This window comes from Somniosus microcephalus, chromosome 3, assembly GCF_052327205.1.
Source record: "Somniosus microcephalus isolate GS21.2 chromosome 3, FLI_Smic_1.0, whole genome shotgun sequence".
Classification (NCBI taxonomy): Eukaryota; Metazoa; Chordata; class Chondrichthyes; order Squaliformes; family Somniosidae; genus Somniosus; species Somniosus microcephalus.
In genome coordinates, this window is record NC_140989.1 from 73,467,615 (window position 1) to 73,494,198 (window position 26,584).

At 46.2% G+C, this 26,584-nt stretch overlaps 1 protein-coding gene across 6 annotated transcripts in view; it reads left to right on the forward strand.

Moving 5' to 3' along the window:
- The window catches only part of ush2a (Usher syndrome 2A (autosomal recessive, mild)), a 1,396,947-nt gene that overhangs the window by 137,592 nt on the left and 1,232,771 nt on the right, over positions 1-26,584 (forward strand). For all 6 annotated transcript variants that reach the window (XM_085981146.1, XM_085981156.1, XM_085981149.1 and 3 more), the window contains one exon: positions 21,952-22,087. In XM_085981146.1, the coding sequence (XP_085837272.1) occupies positions 21,952-22,087 (136 nt within the window). The remainder of the gene's footprint in view (positions 1-21,951; positions 22,088-26,584) is intronic.

The window sequence follows — 26,584 nt, forward strand, 5'->3', positions numbered from 1 at the left end:
CATCCTTAGTTGCCCTTGAAAAGGTGGTGGTGGGCTTTCATCTTGAATGCTGCAGTTCATGTGGTGAAGGTACTCCCACAATGATGTTGGGTAAGGAGTTCCAGGATGTTGACCCAGCGATGATGAAGGAATGGTGCTATATTTCCAAATAGGGATTGGGTCATGACTTGGAGGGGAACTTGGAGTGATGGTGTTCCCATGCACCTACTGCCCTTGTCCTTCTAGGTGGTGGAGGCCAGGGGTTTGGGAGGTGCTGCTGAAGAAGCCTTGGCGACTTGCGGCATTGCATCCTGCAGATAGCACACCCTGTAGCCACAATACACTGGTGATGGAGGGTGAAGCTGGTAGATAGGGTTCCGATTAAGAGGTCTGCTTTGTCCTGAATGGTATAGAGCTTCTTGAGTGTTGTTGTAGATTCACCTATCTAGGCAAGTAGACAGTACTCCATCACATTCCTGATTTGTGCCTTAAAAGCAGTGGAAAGGCATTTGGGAGTCAGGAGGTGAGCCACGTGCTGTAGATTATCCAGCCTTTGGCCTGCTCTAGTAGCCACGGTATTTACATGGCTGGTCCAGTCAGCTTTCTGGTCAATGTTGATGGTGGGAGATTCGGCGATGGCAATGCCATTGAATGTCAAGGAGAGGTGGTTAGCCTCTTTCTTGTTAGAGATGGTCATTGCCTGGAACTTGTGTGGCAGCTATGTTACTTGCCACTTATCAGCCCAAGCCTGGATGTTGTCCAGATCTTGCTGAATGTGGGCACGGACTGTTTCATTATCTGAGTAATTGCGAATGGAACTAAAAATTGCAATCATCAGCAAACTGCTCCACTTCTGACCTTATGATGGAAGGAAGATCATTGATGAAGCAGCTGAAGATAGTTGGGGCTACGACGTTGTCCTGACAAACTCCTGCAGCGATATCCTGTGGCTGAGATGATTGGTCTCCAACACCCACAACCATCTTCCTTTATGCCAGGTATGACTCCATCCATTGGAGGTTTTCCCCCCGATGCCCTTTGACTTCAGTTTTACTAGGGCTCCTTGGTGCCACACTCAGTCAAGTGTTGCCTTGATATCAAGGGCATTATTTATGCTTTCTTTAAGATAGTGACCATATATAACTTGTGCATTCAAAAATACAACAAAAATCATAATGAACTATGTATAATGATTTGGCACAATACAAAAATCAAAACTAATTCTGAAAGTATTGTACATCGGTGGTGCTACGTTCAAAAGGACATCTAACATACCCAGTCAATAGTGTATTTTCCCAGGCTTGGGTCCTCTAGATTGGCTGTCAGGATGCAATGTGAAGCCAGAGCCCCTGTTGCAATCAACGGAACTGCTCCACAGTACTCGCTGCTTCTCTTCATCGGTGATGCTACCATTTTTGCTGGGAGGCAAGAAGACTCTTAGAAAAAGGAACATTTTTGAATCATAAAAAATATCAAGGCTAATTTTTATCAATCTATATTTTACTTAATAAATAATGGGTTCTAAAAAGTACTCCCCTTTAGATTTTTCTTCCACTTTTAAGTAAAAGATGTTTATTTTTCTTCAGTATCCAGTATTGCTTTCCCCTTAACACTGTCCTTTCAATTCCATTTCATATTTCCTAAGTTTTTACATTATTGCCTGTACACCCTCTTAGATGCAATTGTAATAGTTGTCAGAATGTTCAGCAACTTGTTCTCCTTTTTTATTCTGTGGATTCTGATATAATTAATATAATAAGGGAAAAGAGCATGCAAATATTTCATTCGCATCCATGTTTAATGTATTTATTGTGCAAATGCATTAATATAATATGATGAATAGAAAGTTTGTTGTGCATATTGCAATAACCACCAGTGTGGGCATCAGTGTTACGGCAATTTATCTCCACACACATCAATATGACATATGCACTCATTTTAATGAAAATATTGCGAAAGATATTAAAGCGCAATTTCAATTGCATTGACATAGGACTGCAGGCTTCTCATGGCAGCAGAGTGTGCCATGTAATGATTCAGAATTTGAAGTAATGAATATAGTAAATTGGATCGTCTCACCAATAATTGGATCAATTGGCATTTTTATTTCACTGGCATGAAATATATATTATCATGTTAAACCACCATCAGAATTTTTCAAACCAGCATCAGCATGGCATAAAATTGACCTACAGTTGGACTATTACACTCTTAGAGCCTTAAGTGATTATTTGAAGGGTAACACACAGTTATGAGGGAAAGTCTAACTTTTCTATGAATGAGGTATCAGTGGTAAAATTCTGAAAAATGTATCACAGTCGGGGAGGAAGAAAAGAAGGAAGGAAAGGCATGGAGGAGGGGAGAAACAAATGTGGGAGGGGAGGAGGGCAGGGGAATGAAGGGTGGGGGGGTGGTGAACTGGCTCACTGAGTGGGGCACGGAGCAGCTGAAAACTTGTTCTGTAGAGGGTAAAGGCCGAAAACATGTTCAGTAGGGAGAGGGAAAGGGGATGAGGGCCGAGAACTTGATCATTGGCGGGTTGGGGGAGGGTGTCATAGAGTCATAGATTTACACAGCACAGAAAGAGGCCCTTCGGCCCATCGTGTCCGCGCCGGCCATCAAGCCCTATCTATTCTAATCCCATTTTCCAGCACTTGGTCCGTAGCCTTGTATGCTATGGCGTTTCAAGTGCTCATCTAAATGCTTCTTGAATGTTGTGAGGGTTCCTGCCTCTATCACCCTTTCAGGCAGTTAGTTCCAGATTCCAACCACCCTCTGGGTGAAAAAGTTTTTCCTCAAATCCCCTCTAAACCTCCTGCCCCTTACCATGAAACTATGCCCCCTGGTTATTGACCCCTCTACTAAGGGGAAAAGTTCCTTTCTATCTACCCTATCTATGCCCCTCATAATTTTGTACACCTCAATCAGGTCCCCCCTCAGCCTTCTCTGCTTTAAGGAAAACAACCCCAGCCTGTCCAGTCTCTCTTCATAGCTGAAGTGCTCCAGCCCAGGTAACATCCTGCTGAATCTCCTCTGCACCCTCTCCAATGCAATCACATCCTTCCAATAGTGTGGCGACCAGAACTGCGCACAGTATTCCAGCTGTGACCTAACTAGCGTTTGTACAGCTCCATCATAACCTCCCTGCTCTTATATTCTGTGCCTCAGCTAATGAAGGCAAGTATCCCATATGCCTTTTTAACCACCTTATCTACCTGTCTTGCTGCCTTCAGGGATCTATGTACATGCACACCAAGGTCTCTCTGATCCTCTGTCCTCCCTAGGAGCCTACCATTCATTGTGTATTCCCTTACCTTGTTAGTCCTCCCAAAATGCATCACCTCACACTTTTCAGGGTTAAATTCCATTTGCCACTGTTCTGCCCATCTGACCAACCCGTCTATATCGTCCTTGTAGTGTATGTACCTTTAAGGGGAGAACTACTTTTTACAGGTCCTGTATACTGTAGTACCGGCAGTGACCACACTTGTATATAACCCTGAGTAGGGATCTGTACTGTTTAGTTTTAGAGCAACCCTCATCCAGTAAACACCTGTTGATTGTTCCTCTGCAGTCTCTGTCGATTATTTGAAGGACCACTACCTAAAGATTCACGGATTTAACATTGGCGACGAGTTGTTTCGAACCTACCTGCAACTCTGAAGAAGGAGGCCGATTCCACCAGTGCGGGCGTCGACCATCCAGGGAGGACTTGAGCATCGCAGAGGAGGCTATAGAGAGCTGGGCTTGGTTCTCCAGTCGCGACGATCCAGCGCAGCGGGCTGGCAGCAGGTATGGCGCAGACCCTTCCCGGACAGCGGCGGCGGGAGCCGACCGACGGCACAGAAAAAGGCCGAGCAGCGTCGACGGGTAAGAGAGAGGGTGAAGCGCACAGGGCGCAGCCGGGGTTGAAGACCGAGCGGCGTCAACGAGAGAGGATGAAGCGCGCAGGGCGCAGCCGGGGTTGAACACCGAGCGGCGTCAATGAGAGAGGCGTGCAGGAAAACGCGCAGAGCGCGGCCGGTGTCAAGGGCTGACAGCGTCCGCGGAGGAAGAAAAGAAAGCGCGGGAGACACCATTTGGGCCGCAGCGGAGAAGAAAGGGAAGCGCGGGAGACGCCATTTTGAGCCAGCGGAGAAGAAGGGAGAGCACGGGAGACGCCATTTTGAGCCAGCGGAGAAGAAGGGAGAGCACGGGAGATGCCATTTTTAGCCAGTCTAACCACACCCAGGGATGCAGAAGAGTGGCAGGGTCACAGCGTTCGACAATGAAGTCGAAGATTGGGCGACATATGTAGAACGCATAGAAGTGTACTGCAAGGCGAATGAAGTGCCAGATGCCAGGAAAGCACTGGTATTGTTGAATTCCATGGGTGCAAAAACGTACGGCTTACTGCGAAACCTAGTCACCCCAGCGAAGCCAGTGGAAAAGGATTTTGAAAGCATAGTGGCAATTCTACAGGACCACTTAAACCCCACACCGCTGCTGATAGCAGAAAGATTTAAGTTTCACAAAAGGAACCAGCATGAAGATGAAAGTAATGCTGAGTATTTAACGGAACTGCGCAAGCTATCGAAACACTGCCAGTTTGGAACGGGACTAGCAGATACTTTAAGGGACAAGTTTGTGTGTGGGCTTCAAAGTGAAGGAACCCAGAAACGGCTTCTATCAGAAAAGGATCTTACGCTGGACAAGGCTTTCAACATGGCAGTATCACACGGAGCAGCCGCACGGGGCGCTGCAGAGATACAACGGAGACCGCAAGAATATGGCACAAATGAAATGTCATATGGAGCAGTGAAGTGTTATCGCTGCGGCAGGACAACACATGACCATAAGGATTGTTGGTTCAAGGACCAAGTGTGCAGACAGTGTGGAAAAGTAGGACACATAATAAGAGTCTGCAGGTCGGGAAAGAAAACCAGCAGCAAGAAACCTCCAGAGGAGAAGTACAAAAAGGTACATAAGGTGACGGAGAGTAGTTCAGATGAACAGAAAAGTGATACAGACTCCGGAAGCAAGGAGCTGGGTTGTCTGAAACTACATAATGTAACCAAAATGGAGGATCACCAAACTATCTGGGTCATGCTCAAGATAGACGGAGTCCAAGTGAAAATGGAATTGGACACAGGATCAGCCCTAACAGTCATAAACCGAAGGGACTACAAGCGGCTATTCTCACATATACCCTTGAGAGATACAGAGATTGTCTTGAAGGTGTATACAGGGCAAAAAGTCTAAACAAAGGAAAAATAAGGGTGAACGTGATATACAACGGCAAGGAAACACCAAAAATGGACTTAGATGTATTGGCAGATGGAGGACCACCACTACTAGGACGTGAATGGATCTGGAAGATACAGTTAGATTGGCATGCCATAAAAGCACTGATGGTAGATGCCAAAAAGGATGATGACGTCACACCTGGACGACTGTCAAAAATGCTAACTGACGCACAAGAAGTGTTCCAGGAGGGACTCGGAACACTAAAAGGCATAACAACGACGATCAAAATAGAGGAAAATGCAAGCCCAAAGTTTTTTAAGGCCAGACCGGTGCCTTATGCGATCCGCCCAGCCGTCGAAGCAGAGCTGGAAGGTTTGGAACATTCTGCAGTACTGTCCAAAATGGACTGGAGCAAGTGGGCTACACTAATGAAGAGGTCGTTGAGTAATACGCCTGGGAAACCAAAGAAGATTCGCATCTGTGGGGACTTTAAAGTGACAGTGAACCCAGTCCTTCACACGGTACAATATCCGCTTCCGAGGATTGAAGATATTTTCACCTCGCTCTCTGGAGGGAAACGCTTCACTAAGATTGATCTGGCCCAGGCGTACCTGCAAATGGAGGTAGAAGAAGCCTCGAAACAGTACCTCACCATCAACACTCATAAAGGTCTCCACCAATACAACCGGCTGGTGTTCGGGGTAGCATCAGCTCCGGCTATTTGGCAAAGGGCAATGGATCAAGTCCTGCAAGGGATTCCAGGGACCCAGTGTTATTTGGACGACATCCTGGTCACGGGCGAAAATGACAGTGATCACCTCGCCAACCTGAAGCAGGTGCTCACTAGATTGAAGGAATATGGGCTCCGAGCTAATCGCCACAAATGCGAGTTTTTCCAGAAGCAGATCTCGTATTGTGGCCACGTCATCGATGAAGAGGGGTTACATAAGTCCCCTGAAAAGATTGAGGCAGTAGTCAAGGCTCCAGCACCGGAAAATGTGTCACAACTGAGGTCGTTCCTCGGGCTGGTGAACTACTACCATAAGTTCTTGTCGAATTTGTCTACAGTACTACACCCACTGAACACCCTACTGCAAACGGGGGTACCATGGAAGTGGAATGACGAATGTAAACGCGCTTTCCAGAAGTACAAAGAATTGATCACATCAAAAGAAGTGTTGGCTCATTTCAACCCAGCACTACCAATTCGGTTGGCGTGTGATGCATCACCCTATGGTATTGGAGCGGCGCTGTTGCACAAATTCCCGGACGGCTTGGAGAGGCCAGTAGCCTTTGCGTCTCGGTCACTAACCTCAGCCGAGCGTAACTACGCCCAGATTGACAGGGAGGCCCTCAGCCTAGTGTGGGGAGTAAAAAAGCTCAACCACTATCTGCACGGGCAGAAGTTCACCTGGCTGACTGACCACCAACCACTTGTCTCCATCTTTAATCGAAAGAAGGGCGTTCCGGTGATGACTGCGCAATGGCTACAAAGATGGTCCCTTTTTCTAGGGGCGAACCATTATGAAATAGAGTATAAGGGCACGAAACAGCATGGAAATGCTGATGGGCTATCACACCTACCACTGCCTACTGCGGAGGAAGCACCAGCGGTGGACCCTGTTGAAATATTTTATTCGACTATGATTGAACGCTTGCCAGTAACTAACGTGGATGTAGAGAAGGAGACCCGAAATGACCCGACACTGTCTCGGGTATATGATTTGATGGTGAAGGGATGGCCAACACATGGCGACTCACTGTTGCCAGCATTCTCATCCAGAAGAGAACAGCTGTCAGTATGCCAGGGGACCTTGATGTGTGGATCTCGAGTGGTAATTCCACCCAAGTTAAGGGAGAGAGTGCTCAATGAGCTTCACGAAGGCCATCTGGGAGGGGTGAAAATGAAAAGCCTTGCTAGGGCTTATGTGTGGTGGCCGGGGATCGATCAGCAAATCGAGGACCTGACAAAGAGCTGCTCAGGATGCCAGAAGGCCCAAAATGCACCACCAGATGCCCCTCTACACCCATGGGAGTGGCCCTCCTCTCCATGGCAACGGGTGCATATTGATTTTGCTGGTCCATTCATGGACTCAATGTTCTTAATAGCCGTGGATGCGCACTCGAAATGGCCTGAGGTGATCAAAATGTCCTCCATCACCACGGAGAAAACGATTGCAGTCCTACGGACCATATTTGCCAGGGACGGCTTGCCAGAGCAGATTTGCTCTGATAACGGACCACAGTTTGTGCCCGAAGAATTTTGGAATTTATGAAAAGGAATGGGGTAAGGCATTACACATCCGCCCCGTATCATCCAGCCACAAATGGATTGGCTGAGAGGTTCGTACAAACCTTTAAAAAGGCAGTAAGGGCCATGTGCGATGACGACATTCCACTGCAGCATAAGGTGGACAATTTCCTGTTAGCCTACAGAAATGCGACACATGCAGTCACCAACCAGACCCCGGCCATGATGTTCTTTAACTGAAGGTTGAGATCTCGTCTGGATTTGCTCAGACCAAATGTACGAAGAAATGTTGAGAATAAGCAATTCCAGCACATCAATGAGAAGCCGACAAGGAGCTTCAATGTAGGGCAACCAATCTTGGCCCGCGACTACCGAACAGAGCAATGGCAACCAGGAATGATATGCACACGGCAGGGGCCACTAATGTACACAGTGGATGTTGGGGAGAACATTGTGAGACGCCATGTCGACCAGATCCTAGCGTCACAGGAATGAGTCAACCCCATGTCTCGCGTACCTGGTGATGAACCCGACATACAGGTAGCATCTACCTCAGAAACTAGTATCGGAAGCTGATGAACCAACCGACGACAGGGGGCCAGAATTGCCTCCGCACCAAGAGCAAGACACTCAGGAAAGGCGCTATCCAGAAAGGATCAGGAAGCCGCCCCAAAGACTGAATTTATAAATGGACTATTTTCAGTTAATGTTGCATGTTAAAAGTGTTAATTGTTACATGAATGTTATGGTACTGTCAATCTAAAAGGGGAGGAATTGTAGTGCATGTACCTTTAAGGGGAGAACTACTTTTTACAGCTCCTGTATACTGTAGTACCGGCAGTGACCACACCTGTATATAACCCTGAGTAGGGATCTGTACTGTTTAGTTTTAGAGCAACCCTCATCCAGTAAACACCTGTTGATTGTTCCTCTGCAGTCTCTGTCGATCATTTGAAGGACCACTACCTAAAGATTCACGGATTTAACAGTCCTGTAGCCTGAGGCTTCACCTCCTCGCTATTTACCACTCCACCAATTTTCGTGTCATCTGCGAACTTACTAATCATACCTCCTACATTCATATCTAAATCATTAATGTATACTACAAACAGCAAAGGACCCAGTGCCGATTCCTGCGGTACACCACTGGACACAGGTTTCCAGTCACAAAAACAACCTTCGACCATCACCCTCTGCCTCCTGCCACTAAGCCAATTTTGGATCCAATGTGCCAAATTGCCCTGGATCCCATGGGCTCTTACCTTCTTGACCAGTCTCCCATGCGGGACTTTGTCAAAAGCCTTACTGAAGTCCATGTAGACTACATCAACTGCACTACCCTTATCCACACCCCTGGTCACCCCCTCGAATAATTCAATCAAATTGGTTAGACACGATGGGCCGAAGGGCCTCTTTCTGTGCTGTAAAACTCTATGACATGATCTCCTCCTGACAAAGCCATGCTGACTATCCTTCATTAATCCCTGCCTCTCCAAGTGGAGACTAATTATGTCCCTCAGAATTTTTTCCAATAATTTCCTGACCACTGATGTTAGGCTCACTGGCCTGTAATTCCCTGGTTTATCCCTACTACCCTTCTTGAATAATGGTACTACGTTAGCTGTCGTCCAGTCCTCTGGCATCTCCCCTGTGGCCAGAGAAGTTCTGAAAATTTGTGTCAGAGCCCCTGCAATCTCCTCCCTTGCCTCATACAGCAGCCTGGGATACATCTCGTCTGGACCTGGGAATTTATCCACTTTAAAGCCTGCTAAAACCGCTAGTACCTCCTCCCTCTCAATACTAATTTGTTCAAGTATATCACAATCCCCCTGCCTGATTTCTATGCCTACATCGTCCTTCTCCATAGTGAACACAGATGCAAAATATTCATTTAAAACCTCACCCACATCTTCCGGCACTACACACAGATTGGCACTTTGGTCCCTAATGGGCCCTAATCGTTCCCTGGTTATCCTCTTGCCCTTAATATACTTACACAACACCTTCTGATTTTCCTTTATTTTGCCCGCCAGTGTTTTTTCATGCCCCCTCTTCGCTCTCCTAATTTATTTTTTTAAGTACCCCCCTGCACTTTCTATACTCCTCTCGGGCTTCCACTGTTTTTAGTCCTTTGTATCTGCCAAAAGCCTCCCTTTCTTTCCTAATCCGTTCTTGTATATCCCTTGACATCCAGGGTTCCCTGGGCTTGTTGTTCCTGTAAAGGTCACGGGTGGGACCATGTTGGCGTTGTACTCTCTCTATTTCCTTTCTGAAAGACTCCCACTGCTCTGATGTGGATTTTCCGACAAGTAGCTTATCCCAATCCACTTTGGCCAGATCCTGCCTTACCATAATAAAGTCGGCCTTCCCCCAATTTAGAACCTTTATTTCCATTCCATCTTTGTCCTTTTCCATGACTATCTTAAATCTCACCGAATTATGGTCACTGTCACCAAAATGCTCTCCTACTGACACTTCTGTGCCCAGCTACATTCCCTAGAATTAGGTCCAGTACTGCCCTCTCTCTTGTAGGACTTTCTACATGCTGGCTCAAAAAGCTCTCCTCAATGTACTTTAAGAATTCTGCACCCTCTGAGCCTTTCACACTCTGACTATCCCAGTTAATATTGGGGAAGTTGAAATCCCCTACTATTATTACCCTATTATTTCTACACTTCTCTGTGATTTGCCTACATATCTGTTCCTCTATCTCCCCCTGACTGTTTGGGGGCCTATAGTATACTCCCAGCAAAGTGCTTGCCCCCTTTTTGTTTTTAAGGTCTACCCATATGGCCTCATTAGAGGAACCTGCTAAGATATCATCCCTCCTTACAGCAGTAATTGGCTCTGTAGTGTATGTGCCTTTAAGTCAGAACTACTTTTTACAGCTCTTGTATACTGTAGTACCGGCAGTGACCACACCGGTATATAAACTTTGCACATGCCTCTGTACCCCAGTCTAGAGATTACCCTCCTCCAGTAAAGACCTGTTATTTGTTAATGTACAGCATCCGTGTGATTATTTATCCACTGAACCACGGATCTAACAGTGGCGACGAGTGCCGATTCGAATCTACCTGCAACATAAAAGAAAAAAAAAGTAAAAAAAATAGTCAAGGCCAGGAACACGGGCGTCAACCACGAGCAACCGCCCAGCAGTCAGGCAGAGATCCAACTTTGCTGGGGAGGCTGTGGAGAGCCGGGCTTGGTTCCCCAGCCACAACGAGCAGTAAGAGACCAACAACAGGTCCAGCGCAGACCCTTCCCGAGCAGCGGCGGCTGGAGCCGACCGACGGCGGAGAGAGAGCCAAGCAGCGTCGACGGGGTAAGACAGAGGGTGAAGAGCGCAGGGCGCAGCCGGGGGTTGAACACCGAGCGGCGTCGAGGAAAAATAAAGCAACCGGAGAGAGAGAGGGTGAGAAACAGCCGGGTTCTAGACTGAGCGGCGGCGAAAAGTATCAAAAGAAGAACGTGCAGAGCACAGCCAGCGATCACGGGCTGATCAGGGTCCACGGGGCGAAGCAAGGGGAGACGCCATTGAGCCGCGGAGAAGAAGGAAGAGCGCGGGAGGCGCCATTGAGCCGCGGAGAAGCAGGGAGAGCGCGGGAGACGCCATTGAGCTGCGGAGAAGCAGGGAGAGCGCAGGAGACGCCATTGAGCCACGGAGAAAAAGGAAGAGCGCGAGAGACGCCATTTTGAGAAGCCGCAGCGGAGAAGAAGGGCGAGCGCGGGAAGGAAGGAAAGCGCGGGAGACGCCATTTTGTGCCAGCGGAGAAGAAGGGGAAGCGCGGGAGGTGCCATGGGTGATAGTTAACGCACAACCAAGGATGCCGAAGAGTGGCAGTACCTCTACGTTCGACAATGAAGTCGAAGACTGGGCGACATATGTGGAACGTATTGAGGTGTACTGCAGGGCAAATGAAGTGCCAGATGCTAATAAAGCACTGGTTCTGTTAAATTCCATGGGTGCAAAAACTTATGGGTTACTGCGAAATCTAATAACCCCAGAGAAGCCGGTAAACAAGAATTTTGAAAGCATAGTAGAAATCCTAACGGTATCCAATCCTAAATCCTAAATCCTAACTCCTAATCGTACCTAACGGAACTGCGCAAGCTATCGAAATACTGCCAGTTTGGAGCGGGACTAGCAGACACGTTAAGGGACAAGTTTGTGTGTGGGCTACAAAGTGAAGGAACCCAGAAACGGCTTCTATCAGAAAAGGACCTTACGCTGGACAAAGCTTTCAGTATGGCAGTATCACATGAAGCAGCCGCAAGGGGCACTGCAGAGATACAACGGAGACCGCAAGAATATGGCACCAATGAAATGACCTATGGAACAGGGAAGTGCTATCGCTGCGGCAGAACAACACATGACCAGAAAGATTGTTGGTTCAAGGACCAAGTGTGCAGACAGTGTGGGAAAACAGGACACATAGCAAGAGTCTGCAGGTCTGGGAAGAAAACCAACAGTAAGAAATCTCCACAGGAGAAGTACAAAAAGGTACACCAGGTGATGGACAGTGGTTCAGACGAACAGAAAAGTGACACAGACTCCGGAAGCAAGGAGCTGGGTTGTCTGAAACTACAGAATGTAACCGAAATGGAGGATCACCAGACTATCTGGGTTACACTCAAGATAGACGGAGTCCAAGTGGAAATGGAATTGGACACAGGGTCAGCTCTAACAGTCATAAATCAAAGAGACTACAAGCGGCTATTTTCAGACATACCCTTGAAAGCTACAGAGATTGTCTTGAAGACGTATACGGGGCAAAAAGTCTACCCCAATGGAAAAATAAGGGTGAAAGTGACATATAAAGGCCAGGAAATACCTAAAATGGATATATATGTATTGCCAAATGGAGGACCACCACTGCTAGGACGTGAATGGATCCGGAAGATACAATTAGATTGGCATTCCATACAGGCACTGAAGGTTGAGGCCAAAAAGGATGACGACATCACACCTGGATGACTGTCAAAAATGCTAACTGACGCAAAAGAAGTGTTCCAGGAGGGACTAGGGACACTAAAAGGAATAACAGCAACAATTAAAATAGAGGAAAATGCAAGCCCAAAGTTTCTAAAGGCCAGATCAGTGCCTTATGCGATCAGACCAGCTGTTGAAGCAGAGCTGGAAGGGTTGGAACGTTCAGGAGTACTGTCCAAAGTGGACTGGAGCGAGTGGGCTACACCCATCGTTCCTGTAATGAAGAGGTCGTTGAGTAATACGCCTGGGGAACCAAAGAAGGTCCGCATCTGTGGGGATTTTAAGGTGACAGTGAACCCAGTCCTTTACACGGTGCAATATCCACTTCCACGTATTGAGGATATTTTCGCCTCGCTATCTATTGGTAAACGCTTCACCAAAATTGATCTAGCTGAAGCGTACTTGCAAATGGAGGTAGAAGAAGCTTCGAAACATTACCTTACGATCAACACTCATAAAGGTCTCTATCAATACAACCGGCTGGTGTTCGGAGTAGCCTCGGCTCCGGCTATCTGGCAAAGGGTGAAGGATCAGGTCCTGCAAGGGATTCCAGGGACCCAGTGTTATTTGGACGACATCTTGGTCACGGGCGAAAATGACGGTGATCACCTCGCTAACTTGGAGAAGGTGCTCACCAGATTAAAGGAGTATGGGCTACGAGCTAATTGCCACAAATGTTAGTTTTTCCAGAAACAGATCTCATATTGCGGCCACATCATCGATGAAGAGGGGTTACATAAGTCCCCTGACAAGATTGAGGCAGTAGTCAAGGCTCTAGCACCAGAAAATGTGTCACAACTGAGGTCGTTCCTCGGGCTGGTAAACTATTACCACAAGTTCTTACCAAATTTGTCCATGGTATTACACCCTCTGAACACCCTACTGCAAACAGGGGTACCATGGAAGTGGGATGACGAATGTAGACGAGCTTTCCAGAAGTGTAAAGAATTGATCACATCAAAAGAGGTGTTGGCCCATTTCAACCCAGCACTACCAATTCGTTTGGCATGTGATGCATCACCCTATGGCATTGGAGCGGTGCTGTCGCACAAATTCCCAGACGGGTTGGAGAGGCCAGTTGCCTTTGCGTCTCGGTCACTAACCTCAGCCGAGCGCAACTACGCCCAGATTGACAGGGCGGCCCTCAGCCTAGTATGGGGAGTAAAAAAATTCAACCACTATCTGCATGGGCAGAAGTTCACCTTGCTGACTGACCACCAACCACTTGTCTCCATCTTTAATCCTAAGAAGGGCGTGCCAGTAATGACTGCGCAGCGGTTACAAAGATGGTCCCTGTTTCTAGGGGCGAATCAATATGAAATAGAATATAAAGGCACGAAACAGCATGGGAACGCTGATGGGCTATCGCACCTGCCACTGCCTACTGTGGAGGAAGCACCAGCAGTGGACCCTATCGAGATATTTTATTCGTCGATAATTGAACGATTGCCAGTAACAAACGCGGATATAGAGAAGGAGACCCGCAATGATCCGACGCTGTCATGGGTTTATGAATTGACAGTGAGGGGATGGCCAACACATGGCGACTCACTGTTGCCAGCATTCTCATCCAGAAGAGAACAGCTCTCAGTATGCCAGGGGACAGTGATGTGTGGATCCAGAGTGGTGATTCCACCCAAGTTAAGGGAGAGAGTGCTAAATGAGCTACATGAAGGTCATATGGGGGGAGTGAAAATGAAAAGCCTTGCTAGGGCTTACGTGTGGTGGCCGGGAATCGATCAACAAATCGAAGACCTAACTAAGAGCTGCTTAGGATGCCAGAAGGTCCAAAATGCACCACCACATGCCCCTCTACACCCATGGGAGTGGCCCTCCTCTCCATGGCAACGGGTGCACATTGATTTTGCTGGTCCATTCATGGACTCAATGTTCTTAATAGCAGTGGATGCTCATTCAAAGTGGCCTGAGGTGATAAAGATGTCTTCAACCACTACAGAGAAAACGATTGCAGTCCTACGGACCATATTTGCCAGAAACGGTTTGCCAGAGCAGATCTGCTCTGATAATGGACCACAGTTTGTGTCCGACGAGTTCCAAAAATTCATGAAAAGGAATGGGGTAAGGCATTACACATCCGCCCCGTATCATCCAGCCACCAATGGATTGGCTGAGAGGTTCGTACAAACCTTTATGGAGGCGATAAAGGCCATGTGCGACGAGGAAATTCCACTACAGCATAAGATGGACAATTTCTTATTAGCCTACCGAAACGCGACACATGCAGTTACCAACCAGACCCCGGCCATGATGTTCTTTAACCGAAGGTTGAGATGTCGTCTGGACTTGCTCAGACCAAATGTGCGAAGAAATGTTGAGGACAAACTATTCCAGCACATCAATGAGAAGCCGACAAGGAGCTTCAATGTAGGGCAACCAGTCTTGGCCCGTGACTATCGAACAGAGAAGTGGCAACCCGGAACGATATGTACAAGGCAGGGGCCATTAATGTACACAGTGGATGTCGGGGAGAACATTGTGAGATGCCACGTTGATCAGATCTTAGCGTCACAGGAACCTGTCAACCCCATGTCTCGAGTACCTGGGGATGAACCCGACATACCGGTAGCATCTACTTCAGACCCAGTAGCAGAGGAACCCGATGAACTACCCGATGAAAAGGTGTCAGAATCGCCTCTGCACCAAGAACAAGAACCTCTGGAAAGGCGCTATCACGAAAGGGTCAGGAAGCCGCCCCAAAGACTGAATCTATAAATGGACTTTTGTTATTTAATGTACATGTAAAAATGTAATTGTTATTTGAATATTAAGGGGGTTATTATTAATCTAAAAGGGGAGGAATTGTAGTGTATGTGCCTTTAAGTCAGAACTACTTTTTACAGCTCCTGTATACTGTAGTACCGGCAGTGACCACACCGGTATATAAGCTTTACGCATGCCTCTGTACCCCAGTCTAGAGATTACCCTCCTCCAGTAAAGACCTGTTATTTGTTAATGTACAGCATCCGTGTGATTATTTAGCCACTGAACCACAGATCTAACAGGCTCCTTGATTAATATTGCGACACCCCCCTCCTCTTTTACACCCCCTCTGTTTCGCCTGAAGATTCTATAACCCGGAATATTGAGCTGCCAGTCCTGCCCCTCCCTCAACCATGTCTCTGTGATGGCAACAATATCATACTCCCATGTGTTCATCAACACCTTCAATTCATCTGCTTTACTCGCAAGACTCCTTGCATTAAAATAAATGCCATCCAGCCTTGCCATACTCCCTTGTGCCATTACATATTTGCTCTGCCTTCCAGGCTGACTTGTTTTTTTCCTCTATATTTGGCTGTGCATCACCCCCTATAGCTCCACTCCGTATCCCACTCCCCTGCCAAGTTAGTTTAAACCCTCCCCAACAGTGCTAGCAAACCTCCCCGCAAGGATGTTGGTCCCATTCCGGTTCAGGTGCAACCCATCCGACTTGTACTGGTCCCACCTTCCTCAGAAGCAGACCCAGTGATCCAGGAATCTAAAGCCCTCCCTCCTGCACCAACTCTTTAGCCACACATTCCTCCTATCCTCCTATTCCTATACTCACTAGCACGGGTGGGTGGGTGTGGGGAGGGGGGATGGGGTAATGGGACCTAAAGCTTGCTTAGCAGTGATTTGAGGGAGGGGAGCCAAAAAACTTGCTTAAAGTGGGGGGGCGGGGGGGCGGGTGGGAAGGGGGACAACAATTTACTCAGCTGGGAGGCCAAAAATGTGCTCATTGGGGAACCATCAATTTACATTATTTCCTCCAGCTGTGGCCATCCTTTAGTTTTGTTCATGCTTTCTCCAGAATAATTCTATTCACAATGAGTCAACCGCATTAGGATAATGAAAGCTGCTTTACAGTCTTCTTTTGATGTTTTCTGTCCTGCGAATTTCACTGTTTAGTTTGAAGATTCAGTCAAAGTACTGTTTAGGCTGTCACACGATGTTATTGGTGCTCCATTGTTTCTAATTTGTCACATAACGTTACGTTGGCTGCGTAACCTACAAGTGCAGTACCTTTGGAATTCTGAGACCACTTACTGTTTTATATATGTATGTGTCCGCTGTTTTTTCTCCACAATGGTATCAGTCTGTCTATCCAATTTCATATTTCATAAGTCTTTATCAGAGTGTGGAGCGAGAGTCGGCGGGAATCACGGAACGGCGGCTGTATAAAAGGCTCCAAGAGACCAGGTAGGCCTCAGTGCGGAGCGAGAGTCGGTGGGAATCGCGGCGCGGTGGCTGTATAAAAGGCTCCAAGAGACCAGGTAGGCCTCAGTGCAGAGCGAGAGTCGGCGGGAATCGCGGAGCGGCGGCTGTATAAACGGCTCCAAGAGACCAGGTAGGCCTCAGTGCGATGCGAGAGTCGGCGGGAATCGCGGAGCGGCGGCTGTATAAAAGGCTCCAAGAGACCAGGTAGGCCTCAGTGCGGAGCGAGAGGCGGCGGGAATCTCGGAGCGGCGGAGTGAGTATAAAAGAGGCTCCAAGAGACCAGGTAGGTTTACTAATCTCCGAACACCGAACTCGGATGGAAGGAGAGAAGTAAAAAGTAATCGAAGTGTGACGTCACCAGAAAGCAGGTAAGTGATTGGTTGGTGAGTATTTCTCTCTTTTTTAAACTTAAACTCTCTGGTTTTTAGTTTCTAAAGTCTCCGTGGTGTAGCGGGGACTGTTTATAAACCAGGGCCCTTAAATATACCATTTAATTGTAGTGTAATTGGTGGGATTGATTTGATTTAATTTAATTGCAATTAATTAAGGGGTAAGTCATGGCAGGACAGCCCGGTGCTGTGGTATGCTCCTCCTGTGCTATGTGGGAACTCAGGGTCACTTCCTGTGTCCCAGACACCATGTGTGTAGGAAGTGTGTCCAGTTGCAGCTACTGGCAGACCGCATTGCAGTGCTGGAGCAGCGATTGGATACATACTGGACCATTTGCGATGCTGAGGACGTCGTGAATAGCACATTTAATCAGTTGAGCACAGGCAGAAAGGGAACAGGTGACCAACATGCAGAGTAGTAGGCGCAGGCAGGTAGTGCAGGGGTCCCCCGTGGCCATCCCCCTCTCAAACAGATATACCGCTTTGGATACTGATGGGGGGGATGGCTTACCAGGGGAAGGTAGCAGCAGCCAACTTCCTGGCACCAGGGGTGGCTCTGCTGCACAGGACGGGAGGAAAAAGAGGGGTAGAGCTATAGTAATAGGGGATTCTATTGTAAGGGGAATAGATAGGCGTTTCTGCGGCCACAAACGAGACTCCAGGATGGTGTGTTGCCTCCCTGGTGCAAGGGTCAAAGATGTCTCAGAGCGGCTGCAGAACATCTTGGAAGGGGAGGGTGAACAGCCAGTTGTCGTGGTGCATATAGCCACCAATGATATAGGTAAAAAATGGGATGAGGTCCTAAAAGCTGAATATAGGGAGTTAGGAGGTAAATTAAAAAATAGGACCTCAAAGGTAGTAAGCTCAGAATTGCTACCAGTGCCACGTGCTAGTCAGAGTAGAAATAGAAGAATATTTCAGTTGAATACGTGGCTAGAGGAAGGTGCCAGGGGGAGGGATTCAAATTCCTGGGACATTGGAACCGGTTCTGGGGGAGGTGGGACCAATTCAAACCGGATGGTTTGCACCTGGGCAGGGCCGGGACCGATGTCCTAGGGGGATTGTTTGCTAGTGCTCTGGGGGAGGGTTTAAACTAAAATGGCCGGGGGTTGGGAACCTGAGCAGGGGGACAGAGGAAATGGAAACAAGGATAAAAGCAAAAGATAGGAAGGAGAAAAACAAAAGTGGCAGTCAGAGAAATCAACGGTTTAAATCAAACATGGCCACAGTAAATAATAATTCTAATAGGTCTAAGAGTGTTAAAAAAACAAGCCTGAAGGCTTTGTGTCTTAATGCGAGGAGCATTCGTAAAAAGGTGGATGAATTAGCTGCGCAAATAGAGGTAAACAAATATGATTTGATTGGGATTACGGAAACATGGCTCCAGGGTGGCGAAGGCTGGGAACTCAACATCCAGGGGTATTTAATATTCAGGAAAGATAGGCAAAAAGGAAAGGGAGGTGGGGTAGCATTACTGGTTAAAGAAGGGATTAACACAATTGTAAGGAAGGATATTAGTTCTGATGATGTGGAACCTGTATGGGTAGAACTGAGAAATACCAAGGGGCAGAAAACGTTAGTGGGAGTGGTATATAGACCTCCAAACAGTAATGCGGAGGTTGGGGATGGCATTAAAAGGGAAATTAGAGAAGCGTGTAAAAAGGGCACAGCAGTCATCATGGGTGACTTTAATCTACATATAAATTGGGCTAACCAAATTAGTAACAATACTGTGGAGGAGGAATTCTTGGAGTGTTTACGGGATGGTTTCCTGGACCAATATGTCGAGGAACCAACCAGAGATTAGGCCATCTTAGACTGGGTATTATGTAACAAGAAAGGATTAATTAGCAATCTTGTTGTACGAGGCCCCTTGGGTCGGAGCGATCATAATATGTTCAAATTCGTCATTAAGATGGAGAGTGAAGTATTTGACTCAGAGACTAGGGTCCTGAATTTAATTAAAGGAAACTACGATGGTCTGAGGTGCGAATTGGATAGGATTGATTGGGGTTAACGGTGGCTAGGCAATGGCAAACATTCAAAGACCGCATGGATGAACTACAGAATTTGTTCATCCCAGTTTGGCATAAAAATAAAACAAAAAAGGTGACTCAACCGTGACTAATGAGGGAAATTAGGGATAGCATAAGATCCAAGGAGAGGACATATAAATTGGCCAAAAAAAGCAGTAATCCAGAGGATTGGGAGCAGTTTAGGATTCAACAAAGGAGGACAAAGGGATTAATTAAGAAAGGGAAAATAGAATATGAGAGTAAGCTTTCAGGGAACATAAAAACTGACTGTAAAAGCTTTTATAGATATGTGAAGAGAAAAAGATTGGTGAAGTCAAGCGTAGGTCCTTGCAGTCAGAATCAGGGGAATTTATAATGGGGAACAAAGAAATGGCAGACCAACTAAATACATATTTTGGTTCTGTCTTCACAAAGGAGGACACAAATAACCTCCCGGAAATGTTGGGGAACAAAGGGTCTGATGAAAGGGAGGAACTGAAAGAAATCAGTATTTGTAGGGAAATGGTGTTAGGGAAATTGATGGGATTGAAGGCCGATAAATCCCCAGGGCCTGATAATCTACATCCTAGGGTACTTAAGGATTTGGCCTTGGAAATAGTAGATGCATTGCTGATCATCTTCCAACATATGATGGAATCTGGAACAGTACCCATGGACTGGAGGGTTGCTAATGTTGCCCCACTATTCAAAAAAGGTGGTCGAGAGAAAACGGGGAATTACAGACCAGTAAGCCTGACATCGGTAGTGGGGAAAATGCTAGAGTCCATTATAAAAGATGTAATAGCAGAGCACTTGGAAAGCAGTGACAGGATCGGACAAAGTCAAAATGGATTTACAAAAGGTAAATCGTGCTTGACTAATCTACTGGAAGTTTTTGAGGATGTAACTGGTAAAATAGATAAGGGAGAACCAGTGGATGTGGTGTATTTGGACTTTCAGAAGGCTTTCGATAAGGTCCCACGTAAGAGATTAGCATGTAAAGTTAAGGCACATGGGATTTGGGGCAAGGTATTGACTTGGATAGAGAACTGGTTGGCAGATAGAAAGCAAAGAGTTGGAATAACGGGTCTTTTTCCGAGTGGCAGGCAGTGACTAGTGGGGTACCGCAGGGATCGGTCCTTGGACCCCAGCTATTCACAATATATATTAATGATCTAGACAAGGGAACTAGATGTATGTATAGCTGACGCGTCCCTATGGGGAACAAGCATTCCATTGTACTTGTTACATATGGCAAATATATCTAATCTGAATCTGATCTGAATCTGAATGTAATATCTCCAAATTTGCAGACGACACAAAGCTGGGTGGGCGTGTGTGCTGTGAGGAGGATGCCGAGAAACTACAGGATGATTTGGACAGGTTGGGTGACTGGGCAGAAGCATGGCAGATGCAATATAACGTGGATAAATGTGAGGTTATCCACTTTGGTGTCAAAAACGGGAAGGCAGATTATTATCTGAATGGCAATAGATTGGGAAAAGGGGAAGTGCAACGAGACCTGGGTGTCCTTGTGCACCAGTCACTGAAGTTAAGCATGCAGGTGCAGCAGGCGGTTAAGAAGGCAAATGGTATGTTCCCTTCATAGCGAGAGTGTTTGAGTACAAGAACAAGGATGTCTTGCTGCAGTTGTACAGGGCCTTGGTGAGACCACATCTTGAGTATTGTGTGCAGTTTTGGTCGCCTTATCTGAGGAAGGATATTCTTGCTATGGAAGGAGTTCAGCGGAGATTCACCAGGCTGATACCTGGGATGGCAGGAATGACGTATGAGGAGAGATTGGGTCGATTGGGCTTGTACTCACTGGCGTTTAGAAGAATGAGAGGGGATCTCATTGAAACTTATAAAATTCTGGCAGGACTGGACAGGTTAGATGCAGGGAGGATGTTCCCGATGGTCATGGATTCCAGAACCAGGGGTCACAGTCTAAGGATAAGGGGTAGGCCTTTTAGGAGAGAAATGAGGAGGAATTTCTTCACCCAGAGAGTGGTGAACCTGTGGAATTCTCTACCAAAGAAGGCAGTAGAGGCCAATTCATTAAATATATTCAAGAAGGAGTTGGATATATTTCTTAAGGGATCAAGGGATATGGGGAGAAAGCAGGAACCGGGTACTGAACTTGGATGATCAGCCATGATCGCATTGAATGGCGGAGCAGGCTAGAGGGGCCGAATGGCCTACTCCTGCTCCTATCTTCTATGTTTCTATGTTGCCTGAATAGCCTCTCAGGTGTAACTGTAAAGGTTTTCAGAATCTTCCTCAACGTTCAGTAACAGTTATATATTGTTGCTGTAATTTGTCATTAAATATATTACTACAAATCTGAATTTATGGGGGGAGTAATAATTACTTGCATTTTGTTGTTATTCTTTAATCACTTATTATATCACCTACTTAGAAGTAGAATGCTGTCATATTAGAACCAAAAAGATACAGATTTGCTTTCAGATTAAGATCGCAAGCAAGTACATGAAATGACAGTTATGTTTTGAAATCAGCCTTAAGTAAAAGTCATTCATTTCTGACCATGTATTTTTAAAATTCTATTTGTATAGTATTGAAAGTATATTAGATAGCAACAACTTCCACTAATTTTTTACTATGTGTATATATATATACATTTTGAGAGGGATTTGACATGTTTCCTGTGTGACCTGTAAGTGGCTGCAATGACGTTACAACAAATCAATGTTTTCAATCAAGTAAAAACATTTCTTCCGGATTTCATTGATACGGGCACCTAATACATAACAAAACCAGATACAGGTACACATAAGTGAAGGTCAATTAGAAATAATGTTTCTTTTAAATATGGGCGGAAGATTGATCGACCCTTTCCATTGATTTGTTTTATTTCAGACACAGAACACTCGAGTCAGTTTCTTCATAAATGGCTTAGAGGAAGACAACACTGCTTTTGATGCGCAGCTTCTCACTGAACAAATTGCAGATGCAACCACCAATGCTGTAATACGGATTGGACAGAGTCTGAATGGTGAGACTGCAATAAGCTTTAAAAGCTGAAAGTTAACCTTACATTTCCGCTACACATTATAGCTACTGAATTCTGTTAACACTTATTAGTGGCAGGTTTATAAACACATGCGCTCTGAGCCATACTCTGTGTAGCAATGTCAAATTTTCTTAATGGTAGTCAAAAAGGAGCTGAGTGGTTGCTATAGAAACATGTTCTTTGCTCCGCTGAACCCTATTCAATCTGTTTCCATACTCCTGCTGTTGTTTAAAATGCTTTTAAGTGAGAATGTTCTGCACTATCAATACGCTTTAATGCCTAATGGAAGTTGTGAAAGAGTTCTAGTTGAACTGGGTCTTTGAAATGTCCAACACTTATAATAGTTTTAGCCACAGTAGGTGAACATAAGCACATTGATTTGTTTTTTTAATCCTGAGAACTGGTTTTGAATTGATTGTGGAGTACAGAGTAGCTTTTTAAGAAGAGATATTTTCAAATTAATGAACATGACATGAGTTAATTATCATGTTGTAATAAAACTGTTAGGTAAACTCACACCGTAACTGGTGACTTTAATGCCATGATAATACAAGAGTAAATGTTATGCCCACATCTTCGACAGACACTAAAAATACTAGGAATCAGACTGGACCAGTACTCACAGTACAAGTATCAGAAGTACATTGCAAACAGTAGTCTTGTGACTTTCACTCCATATTATTCATGTGCTCTCACTCTCTTGTTACTTGCATGGCCCATTTGATGTTATTTGACTTTATTAAAAAATAAACAGAATCGACTGGAATGGTAAGTTTGGTACTAGCTGTTTTGGGAAGCATATATTCAAAAAAGTCTTCTGGCAAGGTAAGGAGGCCCCTCCATAATATACTGTTTGAATGTAATTCTCTTGTGTTCCATACCTGATCTAACAAATGCGAGGTAAAAAAAAAAATTATACTTTTTCTTTCCCACAACCTCAATTGCACAGGATCCTACCCAGGATATCTGATTGTTTATTTTTCAGAGGTTTGGACAGTAGGCGAGCAGCATTTAAGTGGATCCACATGAACTATCAGTGCTGCTCTCCCTATTTTTGTATCCATCTAAAGCAGGCTTTAGGCTCCTTGAATATGCTAATCATAGTACCAATGCCTGTTTTAGGACCCCACTCTCAAAGTCAACGTAAACTGACTGACCGTGTACTGTGCACGCTCCGCTCAGTCTGCACTGGCCCTTAAAGGGACTGCTGCAGGGTGTCAACTAAAAGGTAAGGAACTTATTTTTATTACATGAAGCTCCTCCTGCTGCTAGCTGGGTCTTGCCCCACCCCCCCTCTGGTTCATCTACCCCCACCGCCCCGCCCACTCCACGGACCGATCTGTGGGCTGGCTCAGATTTGGAGCCTGACAATTTTCCTGAGGTCCCAATGGTGAGTTTCATTGGGATGCTCGATACACTTGCTGGCTTTATGTTGATGAGGTCAGAGGCCCAATTTTCAGCGAGCTTTTGGCTGACGTCTTTGGGCGAGTATTTTAGGTATGACACCTGATTTGTGCTGGTTTCTGGCACTAAATAAATTTCTTGGCCAAGAGAGAGAGAGAGAGCGAGAGACTGGGGTCAGAGAGAGGGTGGAGAGAGAAATGAGGAGAGTCCCGATTTTAACTCAGGATGGGAGTCATGTATCAAACCATCCTGACCCCGGCTACATGAGGTCCAGGTGATTTTAACTCCTGTGCTTCATCTGCACAGGGTTAGTCTCGTTACCGCTCGAAACTGATGGGAAGTAACAACTAGCTGACGTGTGGGAGCTCAATGTTGGATGGCAGGAGGCTGCCATTAGGGACCAAAGGAATGGTCCCCCACACTCATGTGTCCATTGAAGCAGGGTAAGTTTGATGCCGGGGAAGCCTTAGCATTCATTGTGACACCCAGGGGAGCACTCCTGCTCTCATTGGCCCCATGAGGAAAGCCAGAAAAAGTAAAAAGACTTACCTCCTCTTCCTGCTAGATGGATCTGACGGGAAAGCTATAACTGCTTTCCCATTCAGAGCCACAGTTAAAATAGCAGTCAGGCTCTGATGATGACATCAGATCCCATATCCTGATATGCATACTTAAAGATGGACCCCGCTGGTTTTAGCTGTCCACCTGCCCTGTTTCTGCCAAGCGAGCAGGGTTAAAATGATCTCTTTAATGTTAATGTTACTTCAACTTGAATAAAAACACCAGTTGAATTTTGAATTCTACTAATTATCCACCTGTGTTTTGTTGATAGTTAGAAAAGATAATTGCTGATTCTTTATGTTATGTCCGTGTATCTTAATGTTGTGTCCTTCAATAATCAGACAACAGACTGCAGGGAACGATTCAACAGGTGTTTACTGAATGAGGGTTACTCTAGAACTAACTGTACAGATCACTACTCAGGGTTTATATACAGGTGTGGTCACTGCTGCTACTACAGTATACAGGAGCTGTAAAAAGTAGTTCTCTCCCTTAAGGTATGTATACATTACAATTCCTCCCCTTTTAGATTAACAATACCATAATACTCATTTAACAATTAACATTTTTAATATACAATGTTATATGAAAATAGCCCATTCATATATTCAGTCTCTGGGGAGGCTTCCTGATTCTTTCTGGATAACGCCTTTCCCAAGTGCCTCGCTCTTGGTGCGGAGGCGATTCTAGCACCCTGTCATCAGTTGATTCATCAGCTTCCAATGCTATTGTTTCTGAGGTAGATGCGACCTGTACGTCGGGTTCCTCACCAGGTACGTATGGCCGAGACATGGGGTTGACTCGTTCCTGTGACTCTAGGATCTGGTCAGCATGGCGTCTCACAATGTTCTCCCCAACATCCACTGTGTACATTAGTGGCCCCTGCCGTGTGCATATCGTTCCTGATTGCCAATTCTCTGTTCGGTAGTCGTGGGCCAAGACTGGTTGCCATACATTGAAGCTCCTTGTCGGCTTCTCATTGATGTGCTGGAATTGCTTACTCTCAACATCTCTTCGTACATTTGGTCTGAGCAAATCCAGACAAGATCTCAACCTTCGGTTAAAGAACATCATGGCCGGGGCCTGGTTGGTGACTGCATGTGTCGTATTTCTGTAGGCTAACAGGAAATTGTCCACCTTATGCTGCAGTGGAATGTCGTCATCGCACATGGCCTTTACTGCTTTTTTAAAGGTTTGTACGAACCTCTCAGCCAATCCATTTGTGGCTGGATGATACGGGGCGGATGTGTAATGCCTTACCCCATTCATTTTCATAAATCGTCGAAACTCTTCGGACACAAACTGTGGTCCGTTATCAGAGCAAATCTGTTCTGGCAAGCCGTTCCTGGCAAAAATGGTCCGTAGGACTGCAATAGTTTTCTCCGTGGTGGTGGAGGACATTTTGATCACCTCAGGCCATTTCGAGTGCGCATGCACGGCTATTAAAACCATTGACTCCATGAATGGACCAGCAAAATCAATATGCACCTGTTGCCATGGAGATGAGGGCCACTCCCATGGGTGTAGAGGGGCATGTGGTGGTGCATTTTGGACCTTCTGGCATCCTGAGCAGCTCTTTGTCAGGTCCTCGATTTGCTGATCGATCCCCGGCCACCACACATAAGCCCTAGCAAGGCTTTTCATTTTCACCCCTCCCAGATGACCTTCGTGAAGCTCATTGAGCACTCTCTCCCTTAACTTGGGTGGAATTACCACTCGGGATCCACACATCAGGGTCCCCTGGCATACTGACAACTGTTCTCTTCTGGATGAGAATGCTGGCAACAATGAGTCGCCATGTGCTGGCCATCCCTTCACCATCAAATCATATACCCGAGACAGTGTCGGGTCATTTCGGGTCTCCTTCTCTATACCAGCATTAGTTACTGGCAAGCATTCAATTATAGTCGAATGAAATATTTCGACATGATCCACTGCTGGTGCTTCCTCCGCAGTAGGCAGTGGCAGCGTGATAGCCCATCAGCATTTCCATGCTGTTTCGTGCCCTTATACTCGATTTCATATTGGTGCGCCCCTAGAAAAAGGGACCATCTTTGTAACCGTTGCGCAGTCATCACCGGAACGCCCTTCTTTGGATTAAAGATGGAGACAAGTAGTTGGTGGTCAGTCAGCAAGGTGAACCTCTGCTCGTGCAGATAGTGATTGAACTTTTTCACTCCCCACACTAGGCTGAGGGCCTCCCTGTCAATCTGGGCGTAGTTACGCTCGGCTGAGGTTAGTGACCGAGACGCAAAGGCTACTGGCCTCTCTGAGCCATCCGGGAATTTGTGCGACAGCACCGCTCCAATGCCATAGGGTGATGCATCACATGCCAACCGAATTGGTAGTGCTGGGTTGAAATGAGCCAACACCTCTTTTGATGTGATCAATGCTTTGCTCTTCTGGAAAGCTCATTTACATTCGTCACTCCACTTCCATGGTACCCTCGTTTGCAGTAGGGTGTTCAGTGGGTGTAGTACGGTAGACAAATTCGGCAAGAACTTATGGTAGTAG